This window comes from Miniopterus schreibersii (assembly GCF_964146895.1).
Source record: "Miniopterus schreibersii genome assembly, chromosome: 8".
Classification (NCBI taxonomy): Eukaryota; Metazoa; Chordata; class Mammalia; order Chiroptera; family Miniopteridae; genus Miniopterus; species Miniopterus schreibersii.
In genome coordinates this window covers 8949232-8964523 of record NC_138109.1, presented here as the reverse complement: position 1 = coordinate 8964523, position 15292 = coordinate 8949232, and the positions used below count along the sequence as shown (strand labels likewise).

The following is a 15292-nucleotide window of genomic DNA, read 5'->3' as shown; positions in this document are numbered from 1 at the left end:
GGGGGGCTCGCAACTGAACAGGAGCCCTACAGAGTACAGGGCTAGGAAGGCGGGCAAAGGAGTGGTATCCCTAAGTAGTAGTAGCCTGTGGTCCTCTAGTTCTGCACATGCAGGCTGCATACTTCTCAGGGAGAGAGCCACTTCCTTGGTGGGTAGGCAGGTAAGTATGCTGAAGCGGAAGCTGGACAGCTCTTTTCCTACTTCCCATCAATAAACTACCAAAAAGCTCACATGCCTTCCCTTTTATATCCTATCTCTCATCATCACACACCCCTCAACATCTCTAAAATAGCCAACGCTTCAGGGGGATAAACACCCATCTTTCTCTCCACTGCTCTTCTACCAGACTTCTGCCTTTTTTTAATGTTCTGCTTTGGTGCTCCGAAGCAAATGCAAAAGAACGAAAGTATGAGTGAGAAAGGTGGCACGGTACAAAGAAGAGTGGGTTTCGAGACAAATCCTGGATTCAAAGCTGGTGAGGCACTTTGTGTCTTTGACCTTCAGTTTCTACATCTAAAAAAGGGGGGATAATACCTGCCCATAGCTGTTGAGAGACTAACTGAGGTAAGTGGGTGGGGAAGTGCTTTGTCAAGTGTTAAGTGCCCTGGTAAAGACAGGGCTGCCAACCGGCGTGGCTCAGCAGATGAGCATCGACCTAGGATCCAGAAGGTCAAGGTTTGATTCCCGGTAAGGGCACATGCCCGGGTTTCGGGCTCGACCCTCGGTGGGGGGCATGCAGGAGGCAGCTGATCAATGACTCTCATCATTGATATTTCTCTCTTTCTCTCCCCCACCTCCCTTCCTCTCTCTGAAAGCAATAAAGACATTTTTTTAAAAAAAAGACTCACAGGACTTTTCAAGTTAACAGAATCACCTGCCCTTTAAAAGAAGACAATAATATCTGGATCCAAAATGTCATCATCACAGGCTCTACATCTAAAAGATACTTGCAGGGGCTTCCCCTTCTAATGCTGTTCTGACAGTCTGACCCTCAAATGAGGAGCAGCTTCTGGGTTTATCTGTCCTGTAATGAGCTACATGAACCAGCCCTGCCCTCAGATTGACAATATAATGGGCTTGACAGGTGTCTGGGGTAAAAAGATGCTCAGGCATAAAGTCTATGAAGTAGGCCCAGTGTAAGCCCTAGCTCTCCTCACCCCGTATATGGCAAAGATCCGCTGTCTGAACTGAGGCAGCCAAGAACTCCTTCCCCAGGCTCCCACCCCTGCTCTACAGAAAGGGCGCTGGGCTTCCTCTTCTCGCTCAGAGCTTCCCAGCAGCTGAAGCTGCTTGTGTTTCTAGGTGCTGCTCTGTGGAGCCAGAGAGGGAGCTCTGCTGGCTACCCAGGCAAACCAAGAGAGTAGGGGCCCCATCTCCTTCTCTGAGGCCTCCGTACATGAAGGCAAATGGAGGAGACCAACTGGGAAAAGGATTTTGGAAATTCATGCTCCTTTATTCTTCAAGGGCAAACCTACCTTTATTTTCAACAGTTCTCTGAGCCACCCACTGTTGCCCAGCCCCACAGTCTACATAATCCTGACTCACATGGGCCAGGACAGAGGGGGCAAAAGAGAAAAGGAAAGTGGGAAGGGACAGCAGAAGGGGGGAGAAAGGGAAAGAAGAGGGACTTACCATGCCTGCCAAGTGGTTCCAGGCGGCAGCTGTGACAGCATCCCCTACCCGATTCCGCCGAGTGAGCGTCTCTGACACAGTGAGGCTACTTTGGGTCCTTCTAGAAGAGAGCTCAGGGGCATCCCCTGGGTTTCCTGCCCTTCGAGTACCCTGCTCTAAAAGGTACGACTTGGGCTGTTCAAGCTCTGAATAGTCTACGGAAGACCTCTGGGTGTAGGCATTGGTAGATGCCACATTTTTACCCATTTGAGCTGGGGGATCTTCTAAAGAGTTCAAATCTCGCCTGCTCCTCCAGGCATTCCGCACAGTAACGTGCCTGGCATCTGAAGGGCTCACCTCTGAAGGGGCACTATGGCTTTTCCACCTGATTGTCTCTGCAGGAGGTGCATGATTATTCCTCTCCACCGGGTCCGATGGCTTGATTATAATGCTGCTCCGAGAGACCACTGTTTCAGGCCTGTTCTTTAGGGGCCCGTCTCCCATTCTTTCAGCTTCTGTGAACTGCAAGGTGATGTCATGTTTGTGAATGGAGAGCTCAAAGGGGGAGCTGACATGGTTGCTAACTGACGTGAGCTCTGGCTGCCCAACCTGGATGTTGCTGGTGGATGTGTGCCTCTCCCGCGGGGCCTCACCTGGGGTGGCTCTAGGGCTGCTGCTGTTGCTGCTGCTGTCAGAAGGGTAGATAGTAATGCTACTTGTCACTTTGTTTGGCCCTGGTTTGGAGGTGGATTTCTGTTTCTCCAATGCAGCCTCAGTTCCAGACCCTCCCATGATTTTTTTCACATCTTTATCAATGATGACAGGTTTGATGACGGCTCTAGACCGCAAGGCTTCTCTGGGGCTGAAGGGCCTTTTTACCCCAGCACCGTTGGCCTCTGGGAACTCCACGGCATTGGTGGAGGCTCTGACAGGTTTCAGAGCTTCATTTTCTGTCCCGACATCTTTATCATTCTCAAACAAGTTGGTTCTAAGGCCCCCTCGAGATTTGGCTTTCTCTCTAGAGGTGGGCTGTTGTTTGTGCTCTGGCTCCGGGGTAATGGTTGTGTTTACCAATTTGGCAGTAACAAGAGATGTCATGTCCATGTCATCGTCTGAGTCTGGCTTCTCTCTGTCACTAGATTTGATGACTCGACACCTCAGGGCCTCATGCTGACTGCTGTCTTCCATCACAACTGCTACAGACTGATCAATTCCTTTATTTGGGGTTGAAAAACCCTGAAGAATGTTCTCTTGGCTTCTGGAGCTATACGGATACTTTGATAAAAGTGAAGCCTTGGAATTTTGGGAACTGGTATCAACCTCTGGGCCATTGGCAGCCTTTTTGCTCTTAGAGAGCCCTTCTGAGGAAGATCTTCGAGATGAGGCCAGAGCGCCAATGGCCTTAGAACTGCCAGTGTCTGCAGCCTGAGTTACTTGACTTCCATTGCTAGACACCTGCCCCCTCTTGCCAAAGAGGGCCTCCGTTGAGGTGTCAGGAGCCTTGTCAGTTCTACCCTGTATGTCACTGGGAACAGATCCATGAGGGGTATCACTAAATGTTCGTGTTGTTTTCTCTACTTTTCCCTTCAACCCACTCTCAGTACCTGGCTTGGGAGTACCCTTCCAAACTTTATTGTGCTCCTGAGCAGCTGGGGGGTAGCGGCTTAGCACCGACGGCTGCTCCCTGGACTTCCTCCCTTCACTCTGAGAGGAGCTGGATGCAAATCGATCTTCAGTTCTCTTTGTCTCTTGAGTCCCACTATCTGTACCTGCCCCTATGTTGGAAGCTTTGGCTGCCCTCCTGTTGGTGAAACCGGGAGAGGAAACCTGCCTGTTGCTCAGAGAATAGTTTTCATTATTAAGAGCAAACTCCCTGTTTCGGTGCCTTTCCCGCTTATGCTGAGGGGACAGTTCCCGAGATGTGTGCTTGGACACAGACACCTCATTCCCGTGGCCTCTGAACTTAGTCCTCTCGTGCCTACCTTTGCTGGACAGGAAAGCATCTTCCCCTTCCAGCTCTCCATTCTCTAGCTCTTTTTGTTTCTTGATTTGCAGCTTTATCTCCTCCAGCTGGCTGGCTAAGAGTCTGTTTTTATTTTGTTCACTCAAGTAATTATCCTGCAGGTCATTATTTTTGGCCCTCATTTTCTTAAGCTCCTCTTCCAAGGATTCAAAATGTCTGATTTGCGTCTTCAGCTTCTCCACCTCTTGGTTAAGGTCTTTGACTTTATTGTCTTCCTGATTTCGGTTCTTTTCATTTTCCGATTTATTTCTTGTTTCATTCTCTACCTGCTTCAGATAGTCTAGGCTGCCCTTCCTTCTGGATTCTTTAGACGGCAGCGTGGAAGGGATGCCATCCTCAATCCGGAGGTCGTTCCTTTCCAGGTTAGAAGCATTCCTTGTATAATCCCGGTTCACTTTTTTGTTCTGCTCCAGTTTCTGCGTGAGCTCTTTTATAAGTTTCTCATTTTCTCTCTCCTTCTCATTCAAGTATTTCCTCTCACTTACAAAGCTCAGAGTTAAGGATTTCAGCTTTTCTAACTCTGACACTAAGCTCTGCTCAGTTTTATCCAGGCGGTCCTCAGAAGATTCCAGCTCTTTCACTTTGCTCCTGAGCATTTCCAGCTCAGAGGAGATTTTCTTCGTGAGGTTTCTCTCCTCATTCAGGCTCAAACAGAGTTGGGTACAGTCATTCTTACTCCTGCTGAAGGCCTCCTCTAGCTTCTCAAGCTCGGCCATTCGTTTCTGAAGCCGCTCAATCTCGGACTTCAGCTCCCGGGTGAGGTTCTCCTCCTCTTCGAGTTTCTCCTTCATCAGCTGACACAGGTCCTCTGCTCTCTTAATTTCCTCATCCTTGCCTTCGATTCTCAGCACTCGCTGACGCAGCACTTCAATCTCAGCCAGCATGCTGGAGTTGCTGCCTTCCGCCTGAATCACCTTGTCCTGGAGATCCAGGAGCTCATCCTCTGCTTTCTGGAGGTTTTTGGTGGCTTCTTCCAGCTCATCAAGGCGGCGGCTGAGACTCTGCAACTTAAACCGCAGGTGGCGGCTGGAGGCAGTATCCTTGAAGTTTGTGAACTCGGCCATGTCTACTGCCAGCCAGTGTGAACTCGTAGAAGCGTCCAAGTCCACTCGAGGGGATGAGAAACGGTTACCTTTCTCTTGGCATCCACAACCTTCTTTGGCAGCTGGAGACCATTATCACTCTACAGAGGGAAAGCATAATGCATGTCAGGCAGCAAATATAAAATCTGCATGTCAGCTCCATGAAATCTGCATGTGACTCTTGTGCCTAAAACATAGCGAGTACTCTACTCTGAATAAACCTACACGATAAGTGGTTCTTTATGGCTGAAAATGAGCTGGCATCTAGTTTCAGCCTAATGAAGAATGTCTCCAGTGCCCTGGCTGGTGTGGCTCGGTTGGAGTGCTGTCCCCTACACCAAAAGGTTGAGGGTTTGATTCCCAGTCAGGGCACATACCTAGGTTGCAGGTTCAGTCCGGGGTTGGGGTGTGTATGAGAAGCAAACAACCAATGTTTCTCCTTCACGCTGATGTTTCCCTCCCTCCCTCCCTTCCTCCCTCTCAAAATTAAATAAATAAATGCCCTAGCTGGTTTTGCTCAGTGGTTAGAGCGTTGGCCCACAGACTGAAGGGTCCCAAGTTCGATTCCGGCCAAGGGCACATACCTCAGTTGCAGGCTCGATCCCCAGCCCCAGTAGGGGTATGTTCAGGAGGCAACCAATTTGTCGTTCTCACATCGACATCTCTCTTTCTCTTTCTCCAACCCCCACCCCCACCCCCGCCCCATCATTCTCCCAGAAAAGCAATGGAAAAAAATTTCCTTGGGTGAAGATTTTTTTAAAAGTGAAGGAGATATGCTTTCTCAAATAAAAACTGAGAGGATCTGTTGCCAGTCAGCCTGCCTTGAAAGAAATGTTAAATTCTTCAGTGAGAAGGAAAACGATACAGATCAAAAACTCAGGCTACAAAAGAAAGGAAGAGCATTAAACAAGGAATGAGTGAAAGTAAAATAAAATTTTTAATTTTTTAAAAATTGATTTCAGAGAGAGGAGAGAGACAGCTATTTGCTGTCCCACTTACTTGCACTCATTGGTTGATTCTTGTATGTGCTGACTGGGTAACAAACCCACAACCTTGGCGTATCAGGACTGTGCTCTAACCAACTGAGCTAGCAGACCAGGGTCTAATTTTCTGTACTCTTAATTGATCTAACAGATAACTGTTCAAAATAATAATAGCAACAATGTATTAAATGGACATAATTTATATGTGAAGTAAACAACAGCAATGATACAAGGGACAGGAGGAAGAAATTAAATTAGGATTATTTTGTTATTATAAGGTACTTGTACTAACTCTAGGGCAACCACTAAGGCAAAGTTTAATTGATATGCTAAGAAGGGGGAAAAAAATGGAATCAGATAAAATGCTCAATTAAAGCCACCAAAGGCAGAAATAGAAGACAAAAAACAAGGGCAACAAACAATGCAGTAACAGGCATGGTAAACATTAATCCAACTACATAATCACTTTAAACATCAATAATCTATACCAATTAAAAGAGATTGTCAGAGTGGATAAAAAATCAAGACCCAACCATATATTGTCTACCAAAAACCTATTTTAAATTTTAATGAAGACATATAGATTAAAAGTAAAGGAATGGTGAAGGCTATCCCCATGTTAACAGTAATCAAAAGAAGGCTGGAGTAGCTCCATTAATTTCAGACAGCCAACTTCAGAGCAAGGAAAGTTATCAGGTAAATTGATCCCTTAATGATTACCTAAGGGATCAATTCTGGAAGAAGACGCAATAGTCCTTCATACATACGTATGCATCTTAAAACAGAGCATCAAAATACATGAGGCAAAAATTGATAGAACTGCAAGGAGAAACTGATGAATCCACTACTACAGTTGGAAAGCTCCACATCCTTCTATCATAAATGGACAGACCTAACAGAAAATCAGTAAGGATAGTTACACTCAATAATGCCATCAATCAACTGGATATAAAGAACATGTATAGACTGCTACAACAGCAGAAAATACATTTCCCATGGAACATTCACCAACACAGACCACATTCTGGACCATAAAACACACCTTAACAAGTTGAAAACAAGAGAAATCACACACTGTGTGATGCTCTCAGATCACAATGGAATTAAAATAGAAATCAATACCAGAAAAATAGCTGGGCTACCCCCAAATACCTGAAGACTAAACAACACGCTTCTAAACACACTGGTCAAAGAAATCTCAAATTTTAAAAAATATTTTGAACTGAATGAAAATAAAAATACTTTATCAAAATTTGTGGGGTGTAGCAAAAGCAATAATTAGAGACAAATATATAGCATTGAATGCATATATTAGAAAAGAACAAATATCTATAATCAAAGATTATATCTAAAACTAAGGATTTAGGAGGGAGGAAACCATGGTTTAAGCCAGGGGTGGGGAACCTTTTTTCTGCAAACAGCCATTTGATTTTTATAACATCACTCACAGGCCATATGAAATTATCAACTTAAAAATTAGCTACGAAAAAAGCTCCTAGATTTACTGAATTTCGTTCCTGCCTGCATTTGCCTTGACAGGGCCAGACCAAATGAGTTCACAGGCCATATTCGACCCACAGGCCGGACGTTCCCCAATTCTCTCACCAATGGTTCCATAAGAAAACCCAGGGTAAAGGAGAAAAGGCCTTTCGTGGAATCTGAAGAGATGCCCAACATCATTTATCTCAGACCCCCAAGATCCCTTCCAGTCACTGATTGCACTTTAAGCCTAGAGCCACCAGATGGAGCCCATGCTCAACTCAAAAAACACCAAGGCCTTGGAGGGTTGGCATTCTAGAGCCTCCCTCCCTCAGCCTCTCAGATCTTGCCCTCTCCCAGATTATTTCCCTCCCCACCACTCCACCACTCTGGGCACAGCTTTCTCTGTCATCTTCGTTTCTTTCGGTCTCCCTGTCTCCTTTTCCCAGCCTACAAGCTTCCTCATCCTCAAGAACAAAGAGGAAGAAAATCCTAAGTGTGAGGGGGGACACCAACCTGCCCTGGCTGGCATGACTCCGTGGTCAGAGCACACTGGAGAGTCACGGGTTTGATTCCTGGTCAAGGGCACATACCTGGGTTGGAGGTTCGTACCTTTGATCCCTGCCCCTGGTCGGGGTAACATGGCGGAGGCAACCAATCAATGTGTGTCTCTCACATTTATGTTTTTCTCTCTCCCCCTCTCCCATCCCTTCCACTCTCTCTAAAAAAAAATCAATGTGAGATTGATTTATAAAGGATCTATAAAGTTACATATAAAGGATCTGCACTGGCACCACAATTATTGGAAGACAAATGATATATGATGCTCCTCCAAGTGCTGTAAAATAGCTTATCCTCATAAATATGCTAGAAAGCCATTAAATTGTACTCTTTAAAGAAATGAACCAATTTATTATATATAAATTATATCTCAATAAAGCTGTTTTTAACAAAACCAGCTTACCCCAAACTGAAACATTCCTCTCAACAAGTCTTTATACCAGTTTATAATACCATTTTCATACACAAGTCCCTTTTGCAGAGAGGGAAATGTTACTTTCATATAGCCCCATCTATAAATTATAATTCTGAATTAGTAGAGTCCAAGAATTATATTGCTTTTCTATTCATATGGCTTTTAGTGTCAATTTTACATGTTCTAGTCAAGGCTGATAATGAGTCAACCAGTACAACACAAGGAATGAGAAAGCTATGCCCAGGAAATATACAGGAAATACTTACTGGAAATATAAGGAGTTGTCACACACCACTACTCAAAATCCTTTAAAGATCCTCGCTCTCAGAATGAAGTCCAAACTCCCCCAACATGGCCTGAATAGTCCTTCACGATCTGGCCTATTTCTTCAGCCTCATCTTCAAACTCTGCAGCAGCTCTACACTCTTGCAGACCCACAACCCTTGCACTCTGTCTTTCCCTGTGGGCTTTTACTAGCTTGATTGGTAACTCCTTGGTAATTCCTCCTTTTTTCTTCAAATCCCACCTTGGACAATACCTCCTCCTGGAAGCTCCTGCAGTACCTCCTTTCCCAAACCTCAAGCCAGAAGAGGGCCTTCCTTGCTCCCAAGGTCTGCTGTATTGGTCCCATCACAGCACTTACCACCCTGCACTCAAGTTTTATTTGCTCATTTTGTCTCTCCAACGTTTCTTATTCAGCACTGTGTTCTTAGAACCCACAGGAAGCCTAGCATATAACTAATGCTTAAAGTTTGATGAATGGCTGGATGAACCCCCTAATTACCAAATGGCTGGTCAGCCCTTTGGCACTAACCATTAACAGAAAATAATAAAAATGATGTCAATAAGCTACTCATGGGTTACAAAGGAGAAAACAATTGGCAAGAAGAAATCCAGCCAGCAGATACCAGGTCCTGTGATACTGCCCTCAATGATCTCATCCCAAGCCCTATGCCACCTGCACAAGTCGCAATCACAGTGCTTTTCCCTGTTAGACAATGTCCCTGCTGGCTTTCAGGACTATGCCATGGAAATAGGACAAAAATACCAAGAAAAGAAAAAAGAAAAAAATTGACCTCACTACTCTCTCTAGCTATCTAGCTCTAGTTATTGTACCAAATATTAGAGAAGAAAATATTTTTGGATTTTCTTCCACTCCTTAGAATGGGATTTCAGAGCCAACACGCAGCTAAAAAGTCATTTAGTCCACTGGTTTTCAAACGGGGCTCAGCAAACCCCCTCATCTATGGAAAAGACAGCAGGGGAGATTTCAGCAGGCTGAGCTTCTAAACTGCACGTAGTCAACCAAAGCAACTGACTTTAGTCTTTTTTCTTTTTAAATATATCTTTATTAATTTCAGAGAGAGGAAAGGAGGGGGAGAGAGAGAGATAGAAACATCAATGATGAGAGAGTCACTGATCGGCTGCCTAGCCCGCAACCCGGGCATGTGCCCTGACCGGTAATCGAACCCCGATCTCCTGGATCCTAGGTCGATGCTCAAGCGCTGAGCCGCACCCGGCCAGGCTCTTTTTTTTTTTTTTTTAAACCTAAGTTTTATTTTTCAATGACGGTTTACATTCAATATTATTTTGTATTAGTTTCAGGTATACAGCACAGTGGTTAGACAATGATTTTAGCTTCTTAACATATTGGGCTTCCCCCATAAGACTAGAGAAATAGTTTCACAGTTTTTATTTAAAATAAAACCACCTTGTAGACCCAATCTCTTTATTTTAAAAATGAAGGAACTGAGACTTAGAAGTAAACACTGTGATTTCTCCAGCACATTAGTCTCTTGACTCTCTATCCAGAATTCTTCCCATTGTATAGAATCATCTCCCTACAAACTCTTAAAGTGTTTTTACAAAGTGAGCAGTTCTGATTATACATAGACCAACAACAACATATAAAGGGAACAAATAAAGGGCAATCACAAATTGAGCGCTACTATACTACAGACAATATATTAAGTACTTAATATACATGCTTTCTAGGGATCTCAGATCTACTGTGTACTTTTTCTTAAATTACTTCTCTGAGGTTTTCTCATCCATGAAAAACAATATGCCCTGGCCGTGTGGCTAAATTGGTTGGAGCACTGTCCTGTACACCAACAGGCTGAGGGTTTAATTCCCAGTCAGGGGTCGAACCAGAGCTGGGGGTTGGGTTCCCAGTCAAGGCTTAGGAGGGGAGGAAGGAGGTGACCAATCAATGTTTCTCTCTCATGCCAATGTTCCTCCTCGCTCTCCATTTTTCTCTCTAGAATCAGTGGAGGCATATACATATCCTTGGGTGAGTGTACTTCTAAAGTCCATATTATTGGCTCAGTGGCTGAGCATCAACCTAGGACCCAGGAGATCGCGGTTCAATTCCCGGTCAGGGCACATGCCTGGATTGTGGGCTCGGTCCCCAGTCTGGGACATGCAGGAGGCAGCCAATCAATGACTCTCATAGATGTTTCTCTCTCCCTTCCTCTCTCTGAAATCAATAAAGATATATTTAAAAATAAAGTCCATATTATTTTTAGAATGCTATCCTGTTTCACCAAGTCACTCATCTTCTCTATATATCATTTCATTTCTCTGAAAAAATGTCAGTCCAGCCTACCTCAAAGCAAAAATATCAAGTCAGCCAAAGCACTTTGAAAAGTCCTGTGTATACTTAAGGTAAGTTTCACCAGGCAGAATCCTCCTAAAAAGAGCTACTGGCTAAGATCAAGCCTCTACCCAGGAAAAACAAGAAAACAGATTGAAAATGGATTTAAAGTGTCACTATCTCTGACCTTTTGGCCCTAAATATAACCAGAGAAATAAATGCTTTGTTTCCTCCAGGACCCTCCACAAAGTGCCTCCCACATTCCCCATTAAGTATCTTTATCCAGGTAAAATTCATTTCTTCAGTAGACATCTGTGGAACATCTATGATGCATCCAGCCAAGTACTGTAGAGAGATCCTTAAGATCTAACCCTTGCCTTTAAAGAGTCAGAAAGATAAAACCAGTTAGAAGACAATAATAAAGAAGCCTCCCTGACCATCTTACCTAATACAGCAGCCACTCCTTGGATCCCTCTTCTCTTAACCTGCTGTTCTCACTTAGCGCATTTTACTGCTCAGAAGAAGTGATTGTACCCGAGGATAGGGTCTGGGAAGGAAATTTTTTATAGTAAACCCCAGAAATCAGAGTAAAGTGAAGGCAGGGTAGTTCCATCCTTTAATGCCAACCTCTCCCCTACACACACACACACACACACACACACACACACACAAAACACTCATGTCTAGCTCAGTTCCAATTGGTACTGGAAAGACATAGCACCAAGCGTCTCTCATTCAGGGCTCCTTTCTGCTAAAGTTCTCGAACCCAGTTCCAACTGTCCCTACCAGCATTTCAGAGGCCAGCTCTTCTTGCCCTAGTGGGCCAGGAAGGTCTGAAATAGAACATAATCAAATTTGCCCTACCCTTTTCCCCAACACAGCTGCCATGATTCACTCACTTCCTGTTCCCAACAGTCATTTAAAGTAGGGGGGTTGGTAAGCTTACATTAAAGTTTGACAGTATTCACATAAATATACGACTTAGTTTTATAGTAAATATTTCAGAGACCTAAGATCTCTGTCCCAACTGCTCAACTCTGCCACTGTAGCGTAAAGCGGTCATACACAATACGTAAGCACATGACATGGCTATGTTTCAATAAACTTTATTTACAAAAACAGGCAGTGGGCCTGTGGACCCCCTGATCTAAAAGAAAATGGGAGAACTATTTCTAAGCAGCTGCCTCCTGACCATTTCTAATTACCATTGTCTTGAAACCTTAGGTTGCCTATATCTTACCACCACTTCTTGAGTATTTCTACTTAATTACTGGGTTTAAATGATCCTTCCCAGAATTACAAATTCATGTATTTTAGATGTGCAAAGCTCAGGGTTAGTAGCCCAACCAGCATGTAGATTCCCCAGGTTGGAAGGATTTAGAGATCTGAATCCAACCTGCCACTCAATGAAGAAGTTATCTAGGAAATAATCATTCAACTTCTATTCAAGCACTCCTAATGACAAGAAAAACACTCATCCTGGCCAGTGTGGCTCAGTTGATTAGAGCATCCTACCATGCACCAAAGGGTCGAGGGTTCAATTCCCAGTTAGGGCACATACTCAGATTGCGGTTTGATCCCCAGCTGGGCGCATATGAGAGGCAACCAATCAATGTTTCTTTCTTTCTCTTTCTCTTTCTCTTCCTCTCCCTCTCCATCTCTAAGAAGCAATAAAAATAAAATAAAAACCACATATCTTTGGGTGAGGATTTAAAAAAAAAGGACACTCATTCCTCCCAAGACAACTCATTCCATCTTTGGATAGCTCTAAGGGAAGATATCCTACTTATTTTTCCTTCTTAGCACATTTAATTAGTTAATTACGTGTGAATTGCTGGTTTTTATGTTTATAGCTGTTGTATATTGCTGTGTATCCAGCACTGTGAACAGGGTCTGGTACTTAAAGGGTATAAAATAATTATTTACAGGAAGGGAGGGAAGGAAGGAGGGAAAAGGAAAGGGAAAGGAGAGAGAGGCAAGAGGCGAAGGGGCAAACAAAACAGTGCAGCATCTAGGGAACTTAAGTAATTCAGCAGGGCTGATGTGAGAGGCACAGGGGAAAAGTAGAGCAGCAAGGATAAGGCTGGAGTGTGGACAGGGTGCAATACAGAAGCCCTTGAAATCTCGCAGCAAGTGCAGAGGCTAAGGCGTTAACGTTTGAGGAAGAAGTTTACAACTGACCTTTTTCCCTTCTCTTCCTTCCAGCCTCCCCTGCCCCATTCTGACGAAGAGTATCTTTCTCTGCAAAACCTTCACAAACAGCGCCTCCCCCAACAAAAGTGCACCACCCTAAACTCTGTAGATACTTCTATCACTGTATCCATGATACTTGCTTATATATTTGTATTCCTCTACCTGACCCAACTACGACAGCAGGGACTGTGTCATCTTTATTTTTCTGTCCTGGACACTGAATACTGTGATGAGGTGCAAGGTGAGAACCTTATACATGTTTGGTAAATACGTGAAGGTAACAGTATCACTGTATTCTGTAATGGCCAAACTACATCTAGCCACTGTTTTCATAACCAGGCACTACATTCTAGGAAAGATAATTAACCTTTATGCCAAAGGTTGCAAATGCAAATGCCAAAGAGATAAGGCCAATAATGTTAGCGACAGCCTGGTAGGATGATGGCTGGCTAAGAGGGAAATGTAGCCAACTAATTCAGAAAAATTTTAAAAGGTAATAAAAAGACCACCATTATACAGACCCTTCAAAACACACACTGGCATGCCTGCAAGTGGATATGAGAAGCAAATTTGCAACCTGTTTGCATAAAGGGATTTACACAAGGGGGTAACACAATCAGAACTGCATTTCTGAGAGAACATTCAACAGGATAAACTAGGGTACTACTGAAATAGTCAAGGCAGGAGCTCTAAGGGCCTTAACTAAGACAGTAGCAATGGGGTAAAGGGTGAGGGTGGATTAAAACTGATCTGGTTGATCCAGTTTTAATAATGAAGCCCAAGACTGCACGAACTAATCTGGCAGCTTTATTACCAGTTTGTAGGTTCATAATGAATTTTTTTCAAATAAACTGCTATTAAATCTAATTAATTTTAATAACCTAAATATGGGGCTTAATTCTTATTTCTTTTGCAGGCAGTATGGTACAGTGATTAAAGATTACAGACAGTGAAGCCAGATAGCCTAAGTTTTTTTGTTTTTTGTTTTTGTTTAAATATATCTTTACTGATTTTAGAAAGAGGAAAGGAGAGAGAGAGAGAGAGAGAGAGAGAGAGAGAGAGAGAGAAACATCAATGATGAGAGAGTCATTGATCGAGCCCACAACCCGAGCATGTGCCCTGACCGGGAATCGAACCCCGATCGCCTGGATCCTAGGTCGACGCTCAACCGCTGAGCCATGCCCGGCCAGGCCAGATAGCCTAAGTTTAAACCCTGATTTTGCCACTTACTAGCTGTATAACCTTGGATAAGTTACTTGACTTCTCTTTGTTTCAATACCTACCTTAAAGGGTAACTATAAGTGGAAATGAATTAACATATGAAGTTCTTAGACCAATACCTGGTCCATCTTAAGTGCCATGTAAATTTAAACTTAAATTATTTACTATTTTTTGCATTTCAACTTGAAAGTTATTTTTCAATCAATAGTTTCAATTGTCTAAATATTTTCTACACCTTCCAGCTTGCAAGCATTCACTGTTTATAAATCTGATAGGGATGTCTTTTCAATATCTTCATCCAAACTGGTGTTCAAATTGTTAAACAAAATATAATCAAGAACAGCCCTCCAGGATGGCACTACAAAACAGCCTGTCTAGATAAACACTGATCCACTGTACTTGTACAATACCTGCACGAAGCCAGCCCAAAATCTCCTTTGTCTTGGGATCACATAAGAAAATGTTAAATATCTAATTTTAGCATTTAAGACAGATTATCTTTATCTTTATAGCATATTCCTGATCCTCCAGGCTAGGAACCTTTTCAAAAATAAACTGCTCTGATATACATCAATGTGCTATATGGTAATTATCTCTGGATGGTGTGTGTGTGGGGGGGGGTTCTTTATTTTCTAAAAGTCCTATAATAAATGTACTGATTTTATAGTTTAAGTAAAATCATGGAAAGCTTAAAGGAAAAAAAAAGGAATTCTTGCCAGTTAGCATGACTTACTCTTAGTGAACACAAGCTGGCTTTTAGGGGTCACTGTTCTCACCCTTTACTCAGTTTTAGGATTAAAAAAAAACTTTTTTAATTAACTTTATTGAGGTGACATTGGTTAATAAAATTATAAGTTTCAAGTGTACAATTCTATAATACAGCACCTGCACATTGCATTGTGTGTCCATCACCCAAAGTCAAATCTCCTTCCATCACCACATATTTGACCTCCTTTACCATTTATTAACCTCCACACACTTCCCTCCCTTTCCCTCTGGTAACCACCATAATACTGTCTGTGTCTATGAGTTTTGGGTTGTTTGGAGATATCATACTCCCTGACTTCAAGTTATACTACAAAGTGACAGTAATCAAAACAGCATGGTATTGGCAGAAGAAGAGACACA

General features: G+C 43.3%; 1 protein-coding gene across 1 annotated transcript in view; it reads right to left on the bottom strand.

Annotated features, from left to right (window-relative positions):
- Positions 1-15292, bottom strand: part of LUZP1 (leucine zipper protein 1) — a 64205-nt gene that overhangs the window by 4062 nt on the left and 44851 nt on the right. Inside the window, exon 3 of the mRNA XM_081144892.1 lies at positions 1633-4817. Within this exon, the coding sequence (XP_081001018.1) occupies positions 1633-4698 (3066 nt within the window). The 5' untranslated portion in view covers positions 4699-4817. The remainder of the gene's footprint in view (positions 1-1632; positions 4818-15292) is intronic.